This window comes from Nerophis lumbriciformis, linkage group LG01, assembly GCF_033978685.3.
Source record: "Nerophis lumbriciformis linkage group LG01, RoL_Nlum_v2.1, whole genome shotgun sequence".
NCBI classification, from domain to species: domain Eukaryota; kingdom Metazoa; phylum Chordata; class Actinopteri; order Syngnathiformes; family Syngnathidae; genus Nerophis; species Nerophis lumbriciformis.
Genome location: NC_084548.2, coordinates 42,820,725 through 42,837,368, shown reverse-complemented (window position 1 = coordinate 42,837,368; position 16,644 = coordinate 42,820,725). Strand labels below are relative to the sequence as shown.

The window sequence follows — 16,644 nt, the reverse complement described above, 5'->3', positions numbered from 1 at the left end:
AAAAGTAGCTTATTTGCTTTTTAATGTGGAAATATAAAAGTAAACATCCAGTGCAAATCTTAATATTCTGCAATAGTATAAGCATTTCAAAAGTAAAAGTATTGCTTATTTTGCTTTAAAATGTACAAAAATAAAGATAAACATCCAATACAAAAAAGTGCAAAACGAAATATTCTGTAACAGTGTAAACATTTCAACAAAAGTAAAATTATTGCTTATTTTGCTTAATAACACAACAATGATAGTATGATTAAAGTGAAAGTTAATTGTTCGTTTGTACATAGTATATGTAACTGTTAATGTTGTACGCGCCTCTCAGAGCGAAACGGTGTTTTAGTTTATGAATTTACAACGCAGATACAAATGACACATTCATGTTTTTGTGTAATGATGACAACGTATACTCACGCGGACGATTGACTAGTTGATGGTGATGGCAAGAACGCTGTCGGGTATTTTCTTTTCAAATGTTCGTTCATAGCCGTTGTGCTGCTATGATAGGCCATTTCCGCTCGACACAGTGTGCATACAACAACTGTCAAGTGTTTTGCTTTTTTCGCTGTGCTTATCCCACACTTGAAGGGATGTACCAATGCTGAATGTGGCTTCTGGATTTCACTCAAAAGACCAGACCGTAGTTACTTTTTCCTTTTATTTTCCTTTAGTTTGCAACAGTTTTTCCAACGAAGAAACAGCTTCTTTTTTCTTCTTTAGTCTTTTTAGCAGTCTTTAGCAGTGTTAGTAGACTTTAGTTTCTTTAGCTGTCATTAGCTGTCTTTAGTAGCCTTTAGCTTCTTTAGTAGCCTTTAGCTTCTTTAGTAGGTGAAAAACCTTTAAGGACAAAACACCACAAGATTAACATGCTGTAAAAAAATCAATCAATTATCAATCCCATAATTTACAATTATTAATTAGGCAATCAAACTCTTAACCATTAAACAAGTGCAAGAAAATAGACACATCTTTTCCCTTTAAGTTAAAACAGATTTTAAATAAATTGTCTCAACATAAATGCACCAAGATACATATAAAATACATTTAAACCCAGAAACACAATAGATGAATGCAGCAGAAAACCCAATATGCAAATACATAAATACCTAACCAATTAACCACCTATTTAGATACATATTTAAAATCCATATTCAATATAAATATATTATTAAATTAGCAGTGAAACACTCAATCTTAAACGCTGTCTACTGGTAGAAAAATGCCCCTTTTTCTATGCCCTCCAACACAGTTAAATCCAACACTTTAAGTTGAGGGACTTCACCCTCCTGATGAAGCAAACTGCTCCAACATTTATCAAACTAAGCAAAGAATATCAACACTTCCTTACTAAACAACAGTTACACAAAACACTGTGTGTATTTAGCCTCCAGACTAAGCACGCTACATGCACCCCCCCCTCCCCCCCCCCGCACCCCCCCATCTCACCAGCGCCACACCCACAAAGAGAACTAAAGTGCAATCTTACCGGCTGTCCGTTCAGCTATTGGTTTTGGTACACTTTTGGCACAACTCTGGGTTTTCTGTAACGAACTAAACCTTTTTCCACTCTGCGCTGGCGTCTTTTGTACTCCTTGATTTGACACAGCGGTCTAATTACCGGGCTCGCGCACCAGCAGATGAGACGGGAGCGCGCCGCGTTATACCTGCGCGTGAACGTAAACTGATCGGTTCTGATCATATAAGCCGACTGGCCGAAATAATGCCGAATTATATACATTTCCTGGGGTTGCCTAGGTGAATAGGGATGCGGATGTGCTCTAAGATAAAATATAATTTTATTAAGTGGGGTTTGGCTGGTTGCTCAGCAGCCACGGTTGCGAGCTCGCGCGTCAGCTGACGAGACAGCTGTTCGCCGCTACAACATTATTAGGCCGTTTATTGAAATACTCCCACACTTTTGACGACTTTTGGCGTGCTTTTTTCCCCTCGCTCGCACCGCTCGCATCGTCTGCTTTGCGCTCCGCCATGACGGTAGTGTGACGTAAATATGCGACGCATCGACGCGCAAAAACGGCGTCGACGTATTTACGTAACCGATGACGTCGACTACGTCGACGCGTCGTTTCAGCCTTAATATATACACACAGTTATATAGGGTTGTCCCGATACCAATATTTTGGTACCGGTACCAAAAATTTAATTTGATACTTCTCTCTAAAAAAAAAAGGGGACCACAAAAAAATGGAATTACTGGCTTTATCTTAACAAAAAAAATCTTACGATACATTAAATGTTTTTTTTTGCAGTTGAAGAACAATTTTGGCCTTAAATAAATAGTGAACATACTAGACAACTTGTCTTTTAGTAGTAAGTAAACAAAGGCTCCTAATTTGTCTGCTGACGTATGCAGTAACATATTGTGCCATTTCTCATTATTTTATTTTGTCAAAATTATAAAGGACAAGCTGTAAAAATTGATTATTAATCCACTTGTTCATTTATTGTTAATATCTGGTTATTTTCCGTTTCAACATGTTCTATCTACACTTCTGTTAAAATGTAATAATCACTTACTATTAGTTTTGGATGATAACCACAAATTTAGGTATCGATCCGATACAAAGTAGTTACAGGATCATTCATTGGTCATATTTTAAAAAGTTAAAGTAGCAATGATTGTCACACACACACTAGGTGTGGTGAAATTTGTCCTCTGCATTTGACCCATCCCCTTGTTCACCCCTGGGAGGTGAGGGGAGCAGTGGGCAGCAGCGGTGCCGCGCCCGGGAATCATTTTTGGTGATTTAACCCCCAATTCCAACCCTTTATGCTGAGTGCCAAGCAAGGAGGTAATGGGTCCCATTTTTATAGTCTTTGGTATGACTCGGCCGGGGTTTGAACTCACAACCTACCGAACTCAGGGCAGACACTCTAACATATTCAAAGTCCTTACATGTCCAGGGACATATTTACTGAGTTTATAAACATATGAATTATTCAAAAAGGAAAAAAGATTTTTGTGACGATAAAAAATATTGATATAATTATAGTAAGGCTGAAACGACGCGTCGACGTCATCGGTTACGTAAATACGTCGACGTCGTTTTTATGCTTCGACGCGTCGCATATTTACGTCACACTGCCGTCATGGCGGAGCGCAAAGCAGATGATGCGAGCGAGGGAAAAAAAGCACGCCAAAAGTCGTCAAAAGTGTGGGAGTATTTCAATAAACGGCCTAATAATGTTGTAGCGGTGAACAGCTGTCTCGTCAGCTGAAGCGCGAGCTCGCAACCGTGGCTGTTTAGCAACCAGCCAAACCCCACTTAATAAAATTATATTTTATCTTAGAGCACATCCGCATCCCTATTCACCTAGGCAACCCCAGGAAATGTATATAATTCGGCATTATTTCGGCCAGTCGGCTTATAAAAGTTTACGTTCGCGCGCAGGTATAACGCGGCGCACTCCTGTCTCATCTGCTGGTGCGCGAGCCCGGTAATTAGACCGCTGTGTCAAATCAAGGAGTACAAAAGACGCCAGCGCAGAGTGGAAAAAGGTTTAGTTCATTACAGATAACCCAGAGTTGTGCCAAAAGTATGTAAGATTTAATATTTCTCTTCGTGGGTGTGGCGCACCTGTTGCGCTGGTGAGATGGGGGGGGGGGGGGGGGGGGGGGGGGGGGTTGTGTGCATGTAGCGTGCTTAGTCTGGAGGCTAAATACACACAGTGTGTTATGTAACTGTTGTTTAGTGTTGATATTCTTTGCTTAGTTTGATAAATGTTGTAGCAGTTTGCTTCATCAGGAGGGTGAAGTCGCTCAATTTAAAGTGTTGGATTTAACTGTGTTGGTGAGGGCATAGAAAAAGGGGCATTTTTCTACCAGTAGACAGCGTTTAAGATTGAGTGTTTCACTGCTAAATTAATAATATATTTATATTGAATATGGATTTTAAATATGTATCTAAATAGGTGGTTAATTGGTTAGGTATTTATGTATTTGCATATTGGGTTTTCTGTTGCATTTATCTATTGTGTTTCTGGTGTTAAATGTATTTTATATGTATCTTGGTGCATTTATGTTGAGACCATTTATTTAAAATCTGTTTTAACTTAAAGGGAAAAGATGTGTCCATTTTCTTGCACTTGTTTAATGGTTAAGAGTTTGATAGCCTAATTAATAGTTGTAAATTATGGGATTGATAATTGATTGATTTTTTACAGCATGTTAATCTTGTGGTGTTTTGTCCTTAAAGGTTTTTCACCTACTAAAGAAGCTAAAGGCTACTAAAGGCTACTAAAGACAGCTAATGACAGCTAAAGAAACTAAAGTCTATTAACACTGCTAAAGACTGCTAAAAAGACTAAAGAAGAAAAAAGAAGCTGTTTCTTGGTTGGAAAAACTGTTGCAAACTAAAGGAAAATAAAAGGAAAAAGTAACTACGGTCTGGTCTTTTGAGTGAAATCCAGAAGCCACATTCAGCATTGGTACATCCCTTCAAGTGTGGGATAAGCACAGCGAAAAAAGCAAAACACTTGACAGTTGTTGTATGCACACTGTGTCGAGCGGAAATGGCCTATCATAGCAGCACAACGGCTATGAAGGAACATTTGAAAAGAAAACACCCGACAGCGTTCTTGCCATCACCATCAACTAGTCAATCGTCCGCGTGAGTATACGTTGTCATCATTACACAAAATCATGAATGTGTCATTTGTATCTGCGTTGTAAATTCATAAACTAAAACACTGTTTCGCTCTGAGAGGCGCGTTTGGCGTGCCTGTTCAGTGTTTACAAAGACGCGCTCCTCTTTAACGCTAACGTTAATTAGTTGTGCAAATACCTTTTACAACATTAACAGTTACATATACTATGTACAAACCAACAATTAACTTTCACTTTAATCATACTACCATTGTTGTGTTATTAAGCAAAATAAGCAATACTTTTACTTTTGTTGAAATGTTTACACTGTTACAGAATATTTCGTTTTGCACTTTTTTGTATTGGATGTTTATCTTTATTTTTGCACATTTTAAAGCAAAATAAGCAATACTTTTACTTTAGAAATGCTTATACTATTGCAGAATATTAAGATTTGCACTGGATGTTTACTTTTATATTTGCACATTAAAAAGCAAATAAGCTACTTTTAATTTTGTTAAATGTTAAGTTTTAAATGTTTACATTGTTACAGAATATTTTGTCATGTTGTTGTCAATGTTGACTGAGTGGCCATACTTTTTTTTTTGTATATAAAAGTCATGCCTTTTGAAAAAACTGGCCAACATTTATTTTTTCATCTTCATTTTAAATAAAAAAAATAATCGGTAAAAGGAAAAATAATCTATAGATTAATCGAAAAAAATAATCTATAGATTAACCGATTAATCGAAAAAATAATCTATAGATTAATCGATAGAAAAACAATAGTTAGCTGCAGCCTTAAATTATAGTAGTATCAACTAGATACACGATTGTACTTGGTATCATTACAGTGGATGTCAGGTGTAGATCCACCCATAGCATTTGTTTACATTCAGACATGCTAGCTTTTGTTAGCGGTGACACCGGTGAGCTGTTGTATCCTTCTACGGTGTGTAGTAAATCATGTTTAGCTATTCCTCGTCCTGCAGGGATGATACGTGTAAGAAACGTACTTTATTCGTTGCCATGGAGGCGAGTATTAGTGATTTAAGAAGTACCGGTAGCTAAAACACTGCCGACGGCGGATAGATGTCCGCTGCTAGCTATGTCTTATAGCACCTCTTCCTGAGGGCGTAACATTTTCCTGAGGGAACTCTCCTGAAGGAATCAATAAAGTACTATCTATCTAACAGTGATATAGCTTCACCTTTATAGTCAGTTTTTAGGCCAAACTGCGTCCATTCTCCCTTTTCTGTCTACACACCTTGTCTTCTTGTAAGTACTCTGTGATAGTGCGCTGCCAAACACGCTTCTCTGCTCGTAAACCCGTCATGACGAGACGGCGCGCCGCCATACCCGTTAAAAAAAATAAATAAACAAATCAATCAATGGGAAATCGGTACTTTTCAAACAGAGTATAGTACAGTTTTTGATTCATTAGTACCGCGATACTATACTAGTACTGGTATACCGTACATATATATATATATTGTATATAGTATATATATATCTATATAGCTATTGTTGTACGGTATACTGATAAAGTACCACGATATTAATTAATTGAAATCGGTACTATACCACCTTTGAAAATTACTGGTACCTTTCTTTCATCCGAATGCTGCTGTGCGGCGGCGACTACAGAGCCGAGGCGCATGATGTTGAGTGTGTCAAAATGCACAAGCAATACCACCGTGGAGTGGAAGAACGGCAAAAAACGACAATTCTATTGGTTCATAAAGAGGGTGTGTGAAGCGCAATATAAAAGGTATTTGGGCTCCAAAGCTAACAATAACGGGGAACCTTCAAACAAGGAGGCGCATTAGCGTCAACTAATGCAAGTGAAATGACAAATTTGTAACAAAGTGACTCTGTTTCCAGGAAGTAGGCAGTGTTGCCTAAAATACATTAATATATGACGGTTTTTCGGTAATTAAACATTTAAACGTCTGGGATTTTACCGCGGTTAATCATTATACCGTTTGCCGTTACATCCCTAGATCAAATGTTTTTTTTTACATTTCCTGAAATATGTCATCTATCCATAACGCAAACAAACAGACAAACCCTGGTGAAAACAGAACTTCTTTGGTGGAGATAAAGTCTAAGCGCATCACTTTTGTTTCAAAATTAACACAGAGCCTGCGGTTCACGACGCAGTGCATGGAGGTAATCACCCAGAAAAATGTTCAACCCCGGAAATATGAGGAAACTGAAAAACTATTTCATAAATCCTCAATCCTTGTTTCGACTGCTTGTTTCTCTGGATGCTGTGTGGGGGTTGGAGCCTGTCTGGCGGCAGCTTACACCCTGGACATGTCGCCTTCTCATCATCCAGAATTTTTTTTTTAAACCAATGAAGCCAAACATCAGTTTGTGAGGTATTTACAATATTAAAATGGAAATGAGTAGTTACCTTTTCTGAGAAACAACATATTACAGACTGATATAAACATGTCCGCTGTGAAGGACACTGCTTGTCAGAAGGTAAAAGTTGAAAGACACTTAAGTGTTCATTATTGTTTTACACTGGATGTTTAAAGACACGTTACTCAGTAGTTTTTTTAATTTGCTTGAAACAGTGGATGTTCCTGCACTATTCTTTTCAGTTAAAAATTCATGTTTGTAGTAATACATATCATTAGAACATTATATTTGTGTTCAATTACAGTGTGTTTATTTTAAACATTCCTGTCACTTCATTTTACACACATTTTAATTTTATTTTTTTTGCGGGACATTTACCGCATTAATATTGCAAGGCGGCCTTAATACCGTAATAATATCGTACCTTGACATTTCATACCATTACAATACATGCATACACACCCACACATTTATTTATATATATAAATTTATTTATTTATATATATATAAATATATATATATATATATATATATATATATATATATCAGTGACGTGCGGTCACTAGAGGCAGGTGAGGCGGGCCCTCACCTGCCATCATGAAAAGAAAAAAAATGTAAAAAGAAAAAAAATCTATTAAATTGTTATATGTATTCAGTGATTATACTATAAAGTTATTTTCCATTTAACTTCACCAGTTTTAGATTATTTTTATTCAAAATCACTGAATTTTCACATTTGCCGTTCAAATACTGAGAAGAGACAGTGCGGTGATCAGCAGCCAGTTGAGGCACGTCACTCAATTGTGCCTCACCATGGATTGCGGACTCGGCTAACTGCTGGCCTGCTGTGCAGTGAGACCGTATTGCTATATGAACTATATTATACATTTCCATAGTTTAGTTAGCTGAGGTATATAATGTACAGTGTATTTTGTCAACAACTGTATGTGTGTAAAGTATTTCTTGTGCTGAGCAATCATACAACTGCTGCGAAGACGCACTGTGTGAGGCTCGCGTAATCCCGCCTCCTGGTGCCGGTCAATGCACCCCCCGCCGCAGAACGAACCCCCCGATGGGAGCGCCACACCAACCAAAGCCCACACCCAAACCCTCCACGTGCAAGACCGAATCCACCCAAAAAAAGTCACTTAACAAGAAGCCAAAAAGTGCAAAAACAACAATGCTCGCGCCGGTGGAGCGTAAATGACTGCAGGGACACAACATTAGGTACACCTGCAGACTGCAGCACGGATTTCATATTTCATTCATTCACAACTTTTCTAACACGAACACCACTGTTCCCGCACTTATAAGTAAAGGTAAGACCATAATAACGCTTTTTTTAATTAAATGTGATTTTTTGTGTGCTACAGTTTGTATGTGTAAAGTTAAAGTTAAGTTAAAGTAGCAATGATTGTCACACACACACACACACACACACACGCACACACGCACACGCACACACGCACACACACACACACACACACACACAATAGGTGTGGTGAAATTTGTCCTCTGCATTTGACCCATCCCCTTGATCACCCCCTGGGAGGTGAGGTGAGGGGAGCAGTGGGCAGCAGCGGCGCCGCGCCTGGGAATAATTTTTGGTGATTCAACCCCCAATTCCAACCCTTGATGCTGAGTGCCAAGCAGGGAAGAATGCTGGTATGAGCTTTTAAACATAACCCGTTAACTGCTGCCAATCAAATGGTGAATAAGATACTCTTTAGGGTTCATATGTTTGTAAATCTGACTGTGATGAAGTCAGTGCCTCACCAGCCATGAACCTCACCGCACGTCACTGATATATATATATTAGGGCTGCAACTAACAACTAATTTGATTAGGGCTGCAACTAAAAACTAATTTGATAATCGATTATTCTGTCGATTATTACTTTGATTAATCGATTAATAATCGGATAAAAGAGACAAACTACATTTCTATCCTTTCCAGTATTTTATTGGGAAAAAAACCAGCATACTGGCACCATACTTATTTTGATTATTGTTTCTCAGCTGTTTGTAAATGTTGCAGTTTATAAATAAAAGTTTATAAAACATTTTAAAAAGTAGCCTCTGCGCATGCGCATAGCATAGATCCAACGAATCGATGACTAAATTAATCGGCAACTATTTTTATAATAGATTTTAATCGATTAGTTGTTGCAGCCTTAAATTTGATAATCGATTAATCTGTCGATTATTACTTCGATTAATCCATTAATAATCGGAGAAAAGAGACACACTACATTTCTATCCTTTACAGTATTTTATTGGGGGGAAAAAACAGCATACTGGCACAATACTTATTTTGATTATTGTTTCTCAGCTGTTTGTAAATGTTGCAGTTTATAAATAAAGGTTTATTTAAAAAAAAAAAAAAGGTAGCCTCTGCGCATGCGCATAGCATAGATCCAACGAATCGATGACTAAATTTATCGCCAAGTATTTTTATAATCGATTTTAATCGATTAGTTGTTGCAGCCCTAATATATATATATATATATATATATATATATATATATATATATACATATATATATATATATACACACACACATATACATATATATATATACATATACATATATACATACATATACATATATACATATACATATATATATATATATATATATACACACACACTTACATATATATACACTTACATATATATATACTTACACACACATATATATATATATGTATACACACATTAGGGATGTCCCGATCCAGGTTTTTGCACTTCCGATCCGATACCGATATTGTTTTTGCACTTCCGATCCGATACCGATACTGACCGATACTGGCCTATCCGAGCATGTATTAAAGTTTAAAGTTATTTAGCCTACTTAGTTGTCAGAATCATGTTGAAAAGGGTTTTAGTACTCTTGATAACAACTAGCCAGCTGAATTAGGAGAGTTTGAATAATACACAATGGTTGGTAACAAGAAACTGACCTGTTTATTCAAGAATAAACACAAAATAGACAAAATTATACATGACAAACAGAAATGGCATCATTGAACTAGGGCTGGGCAATATGGCCTTTTTTTTATATTGCGATATTTTAAGGCCATGTCACGATACACCATATATATGTGGATATTTTGCCTTAGCCTTGAATGAACACTTGATGCATATAACCACAGCAGTATGATGATTCTATGTGTCTACATTAAAACATTTTTCTTCATACTGCATTAATATATGCTACTTTTAAACTTTCATGCAGAGAAGGAAATCACAACTAAAAAAATCACTATTTTTTTCATAGGGTGTTGATCTGGAAATGTTTGCCTCGGCATTTTGATGGTGTGGACGTGTGGCACCGAATGGAGATAAGCGTCTCGACAGACGTTACAATATTTGAACAATGATGACGAAAACTGTTTTCTCTGTCGTGTCCGTGTGTCGAAAATTGTTATGCGCTTATTTTTTTATTTGATTTTGTGCGTGGCATAGATTTGCCGTGCGCAATTGCACAGGCGCACACTTTAGAGGGAGCGTTGCTCGCACAGCTGCGCTAGCATCACAGCTAACGTTAGCCATGCTGCTACCTCTCTGCTCGGGGAGGACGTATACGTATGTGACGTGTGTAAGAAAGTGCGCTTGCTGTCTGTGAGAAGGAGACACAAGAAATAGTGAGAAGAGCCTGTCGTGTAATACCAGCACTGGCCCAGCAGCTAAAAGCAACTGCGTGAGAATCCACAGACCTGTGGATGTGTTGAAGGTGTGCTGGAAAATGTGGAACGGAAATTAGGGAGCAGCAGAAAAGTGGAATGTATTATTTAAATAGGTGCGTTGGAAAACATGGACCGGAGTTTTTTTTAAAACTGGATCTGGATCGGCATTTTCCCATGCCTTGCCGATACGCATTTTTTGGCAAATATCGGCGGCTGATCCGATCCAAATATTGGATCGGGACATCCCTAATATACATATATATATACTCACACACACACACACACACACACACACACACACACACACACACACACACACACACACACACACACACACACACACACACACACACACACACACACACACACACACACACACACACACACACACACACACACACACACACACACACACACATATATATATATAAATATATATATACTCACACACATATAAATATATATATAATTGCACATGTATAAATATACAAATATATATAAACATATACATACACACAAACACATACATACTGTATATACACTAGGAGTGTAACGGTACGTGTATTTGTATTGAACCGTTTCGGTACGAGGGTTTCGGTTATGAGATGTACCGAACGAGTTTCCACACGAAAATATTAAGTAGCCGCCTAAGTTTAAGTCGTAACAAGCTGCTCAGCTTCGTTCTGCCTTTGTCTGTCAGTACTCTACACAGCACCCAGCATTGTTCCACCCACACAACCATCTGATTGGTTACACACAGAGCAGTAACAGCCAATCAGCAGTGCGTATTCAGAGCGGTAACAGCCAATCAGCAGTGCGTATTCAGAGCGCATGGAGTCAGTGCTCCCGCGTCGAGCAGGTAGGTGTTTAGGAGGTAAGCATCAGGCAGCGGACTTTCCCCAAATTATAATAAACACCTCCCAGTCAACTACTAGTAACATCACTATGAGCCCGTTGGCGTTCTAGAAATATAAACAGCAACCCAGCTCGCTCGCAGTCCTTGAGGTGAAGGCTAATTAGCTTTTAGCGTAACGTTAGCTCATTTTGCGGTGTGTGTTACGGACAGCAAAGCCCTGTCTGTCTGTTATTTCACTTTACCGGTTTCTGTGTTGATTGAGCTGTGTTGAAGCAGCAAAAAAGGACAGTATGTTAAATGAAGAGTTTCTGTCTCTGATAGTTGATATAATAATGTAACTGCATCATTAAGCCTACATGAACTCCATGGTGTTCAGGGATGAATAGTCTCTCCTATTGCTATTGTGCTATTTTTTCAGCTATAGTTACATTAATCAATAGTAATGGAGCAGCCTAGTTTTGAATGGCAGGGTCCCTGCTATCGCATTTTGATAAAAATATAACATTTACATAATAAAAATCAACTACAGGCTTCCCAAATGCTGTAATAAATTAAGCATGATGAGTAGACGTAAAACTGTTTAATGTTGCACTTTTTATATGTAGAAGAAAAGTTTTGTCATTTTATTTAATCTGAGCAACAACTTGAGGCAGTTTAATGTTGATTAATGTGGGCAGAATTATTATAGTGTTCCCAATGTTAAAAAGATAAAGCCATTGTTGACAAATTTGGTAAATAAACCAAAACATGTATATTTTGTTGTTTTATTACTGTACCGAAAATGAACCAAACCGTGACCTCTAAGCCGAGGTATGTACCGAACCAATATTTGTGTGTACTGTTACACCCCTAATATACACAAACACATACATGCATATAAACACACAAATACATATACACACACATTTTATATATATATATATATATATATTTATATATATATATACACACATATTATATATATATATATACACACACACACACACACACACACACACACACACACACACACACACACACACACACACACACACACACACACACACACACACACACACACACACACACACACACACACACACACACACACACACACACACACGTTATTCCTAATGTGCTATGACAATAAAAGCCAATTCAATTATATGTAAAATAGCAGAATCAACCAAATCCCCAAAAAAGCAATGTCTCTGCATGATGGGTACAGTTCAACTTGATGGCATTAAGAGCAAGGTTGCCCCAGACTTTTGACCCGCTTAAGAAGAGACTTAAGACTAACATGGTGCACCCAGGTGATCTATTTATATTGCTCAGCAGAGATGCAGAAAAAAACTAATGTACTATATCAAAACTCAACAAATTTAAATGCTTATTACTATATGTAAATGCATGAGCATTAAGTAAGCAAGGTTGACTTTTCAAATATTTTCATGTTGTACATACAATGTTTTATTTTTACCATGGTTTTGCTGGCATGCGAAAAAAGATTGAGAATTGTTCATAAAGCTAAGAAAAGATTAAATTCTGTATCCCTTTACAATCAATGGCTTTTGATCAAACATATGTGTTGTGTTTCCTCCTTCCTGCTAATGCTGCCATCCTGTGCAGAATACAATTATTCCACTATTTTTGTAACGGAATGACAATATTTACGAATATTCTTTATAGCAACTGGCCAAACTGCAATTTTATGTACGAGCAGATTACTTAACATTCATAATTGTAATTCAAAATACAAATTGTCAACACTGCAGTCTTAACTGCTTTTTAGATTGTATGATTAATGAAACATTTGTAAAGCACTTAAACAATAAGAAATACCCTATTACTAATTTGAGATGAAGCCAGCAACCAAACATCTGTGTTATGATACGTGGAGTATTTGACATGTAACTAAATTACGTCTGCAAAAGATGAACCATTAAGGAGGGAGAAACAGTAGAAAATGGATGAATAAATGGCATTGTACCACTCATCCGCAGACAGAAGAAATTGTTGAATAAGTCCATACAAATAAATGAGTGTCCTGCACAGGACATCTATGAATGGTCTTAACCACTCTGCATTTCTTAAAAAATACAAGGTTCACAGAGTTCATGTTATGTAAGTCATAGGTAGTTACCTAAGGCAAGCTGCAGTCCCTCTTAATTTACTGTTAAGCTGAGAAAATATAGATATGTGCATTTTTACTTCTTGGTGATGTATATTATGTATCCACAATAGATCTGCAGCGTCAACTACAATCCAAAACCTGTACCAAAATTGACCATGGACTGAGGGTGGAAGCGCTTCCCTCCAAGCTAGAAACAATACAAGTGATTTTTAAATGACCATGATAAAAACAAAAACGTCACAGTCGTCATCGAAATGCTCACCCGCACTCGGAAGCGGAACATGGCGAGGCGGACACAGTGGCTGAGGCAGGCCGGGGGCAGGAACCATGCCCGGGGAGGCGGGGTGGCCTTGCTGCCGACGTGGTTGACTATCAGTTGAGCAGTCTGTCGCTGGCCCTGAGCTCGCCGCGCCCACTCGGGCCAGCGTTCCTTCCCGAGCGTGCCGTTGAAAACCACCACCAGCTCCAGGCCACCCTGGAACAGACAGGCCTGGGACAGAGCGGCCAGGTAGCCTAGCATGGCGTTCCACTGGCCGCCGCAGACCCAATCTGTCTGGTAGCCGCCGTAGAGGCGTTGCAGGCCGGAGTCGGCGTCGATGAGGATCCTGGCAGGCGGGGGCGGGGGAGGCATGGGCCCGGGATGATGTGGGTGGTGGTGTGGGTGATGGTGGTGAGGAGGCTGGCGGGCCGCTGTACGAGCGAGCTTGAGCAGGTCCACCGGGACTGCGGCCCCGGGACATCGCTTCTCTAAATACTCTTGAAAGCCCTGCACTCCCATGACCGTGTTATTGAGCCGGTGCGTCTGGCCGGGAGCGGGCTCGGAATAGGTTCTGTACGCCGTGTTTGTAACGTGATGAAGAGCGAGACGAGCTAGCTATCAGCGAGCTAACTGTCTCCCAAGTAGTAACTGACAAGGGTGCTAGTTAACCCTGCGAAATAACTGACACCCGCAAAAATCAACTGGTGAAATCATGCACGGCCGTGTGATGGGGCCTGCTGGTTACTTTCCCACTAAATTTTTCGATTCAATTACTCAAATTTAGACGTGGGTGCGGAGTCTAGTGTCCATTGCTGTGGATTGGGATGAGACCGACAAGGCCAGTGTAGCTACAACTAGTTGTCAATTTGCACTACTCCCATAATTTGGCTATACAGAGATACAGTTGGCGGTGTAGAACTGGATTTGTAAATATGAAGAAACCCTTGCTCGCATGAAGTCGACGCAATACTGCGCACTAGTTAGCAAACCGCAGGCTGGACGGCCAATTCGCGGACATGTTACTCGAGCAGCTAGCAAAATTGTCAGCGACGGTGTTTGACGCCGACGAGCAGGTTACATTTAAGAATGTGATTAGCAGTTGACGATGTTAAAACGCTAACTGCAACAAACGAACACACGCTGTAGCTGTCTGGCTAGTCGTATTTCTATATGCTAACTGCTGGCAGGGTCCCCGGCGTGATTTGACGCGTCAACTCCCGAAGACAAGTCCAGGGCGTATACGACACGGAATGAGATGGTTATTTGGCGGAATAAAGGAAAATAAACTAAAATAAAATAAAATAAAAGCCCGGCTGTGCCTCCCTCGCTCGTCTTCCACACTCACGGCGTCATGTTGCAGAGGGGGAACATTACTTCCAAGCGACATCAGCCATCTTGCGACTTCCTCGCGGCCCAGTGGAGTGGGGAGAGAAGGCGTGGGGGGGCGAGAGAGGAGGCGCGACCGCGTGGGAAGCTGGGAAATTGAGTGAAATGACGATACAGCGCCCATTTTACAAGGGGGCAGAACCTAAAACAAAAACTACAACCACCAACACTGTTATAGCTGCATTTGGACGAGGCTTGTCAACCGAAGACGCAATTCCCGCAAAACGGAACAAATGTACAAACGCCATTATTTGTCCGTTCAACATGTGAATATTAAATACTAGTAATGCTAACAATGTTAACTTCATAGTCCAGCAATGACGACATTTGATTTTTCAAACAAATACGAATAGCGGTGATGTGGATCAGTTAGTAGATCATGAAGTAAGAAGTGGACGAATAGATCACAGTATCGATATTATCGATACCAAGTAGTATTGGTATCGGATTGATTGTAGCGTATTGAGTTATGTTGTTGAACTATATTGTATCTTTAAATATTGTAATTATCTTTCAACCCCAGGAAAACGCCGTTGGACACATGTTTTGGGGTGTATAATTGCCAACATTCACTATACACTTTATTTTGCTCAGAAAGTTGTATGTTAAAAAATAGAATAATGAAATAGTTGTGTTATTTTGTTGACATTGCATTGAATAGTGTTAACAAGTTGACAAATATGTATACTGATATTTTTTCTTCTTATAATCTTTGAGTTGTATTGTAAATATCACACCCACGATCAACAAATTAAAGACAACAATCATCCATCCATCCATTTTCTACCGCTTATTCCCTTTGGGGTCGCGGGGGGCGCTGGAGCCTATCTCAGCTACAATCGGGCGGAAGGCGGCGTACACCCTGGACAATCATAACGTATCAATATTGGTGATACTGGACCTGTATTTACTTAATATGACTGGTTTGCATATGACGTCACGTTCGTTCTTCTTCTTCATGGCTTAATTAAGGCATGTCCCCACAGAAACGTTTGTGTTTCGTTTTTGTTTTGGGTTAAAAAACAAAAAAACAAAAAAATGCATCTCAACAGTGTTCTATCAATAATGAGTCACATATGGAAACGTTTCTAAGCTGTAAGCAAACAAAGCCACCGGAACCACCAAAACTATTGCTGGGATTTCACTGACGATTTTTTGCTCGTATCTGTTTTTTGTAGGAAGATATAAGCCTCTTTTGTACTCAGATAGTTTGCGCGCTGCTTGCTGTATAACAGCCATCTTAGCTTGGTTGACCACCACTGGTTTTCACTTCCAAAAATAAGTCACGTGACGGAATACAAGCAATAGAAGAATAAACTGCGCACACGTATAAAGTTATATTCTCCGGTCACATGTCAAAACAAAACAAAAAAA

At 39.0% G+C, this 16,644-nt stretch overlaps 1 protein-coding gene across 1 annotated transcript in view; it reads right to left on the bottom strand.

Moving 5' to 3' along the window:
• Positions 1 to 15,360, bottom strand: part of fam120c (family with sequence similarity 120 member C) — a 65,326-nt gene extending 49,966 nt beyond the window's left edge. The window contains exon 1 of the mRNA XM_061982306.1: positions 13,888 to 15,360. Within this exon, the coding sequence (XP_061838290.1) occupies positions 13,888 to 14,403 (516 nt within the window). The 5' untranslated portion in view covers positions 14,404 to 15,360. The remainder of the gene's footprint in view (positions 1 to 13,887) is intronic.
• Between the last annotated feature and the right edge of the window lie 1,284 nt (positions 15,361 to 16,644).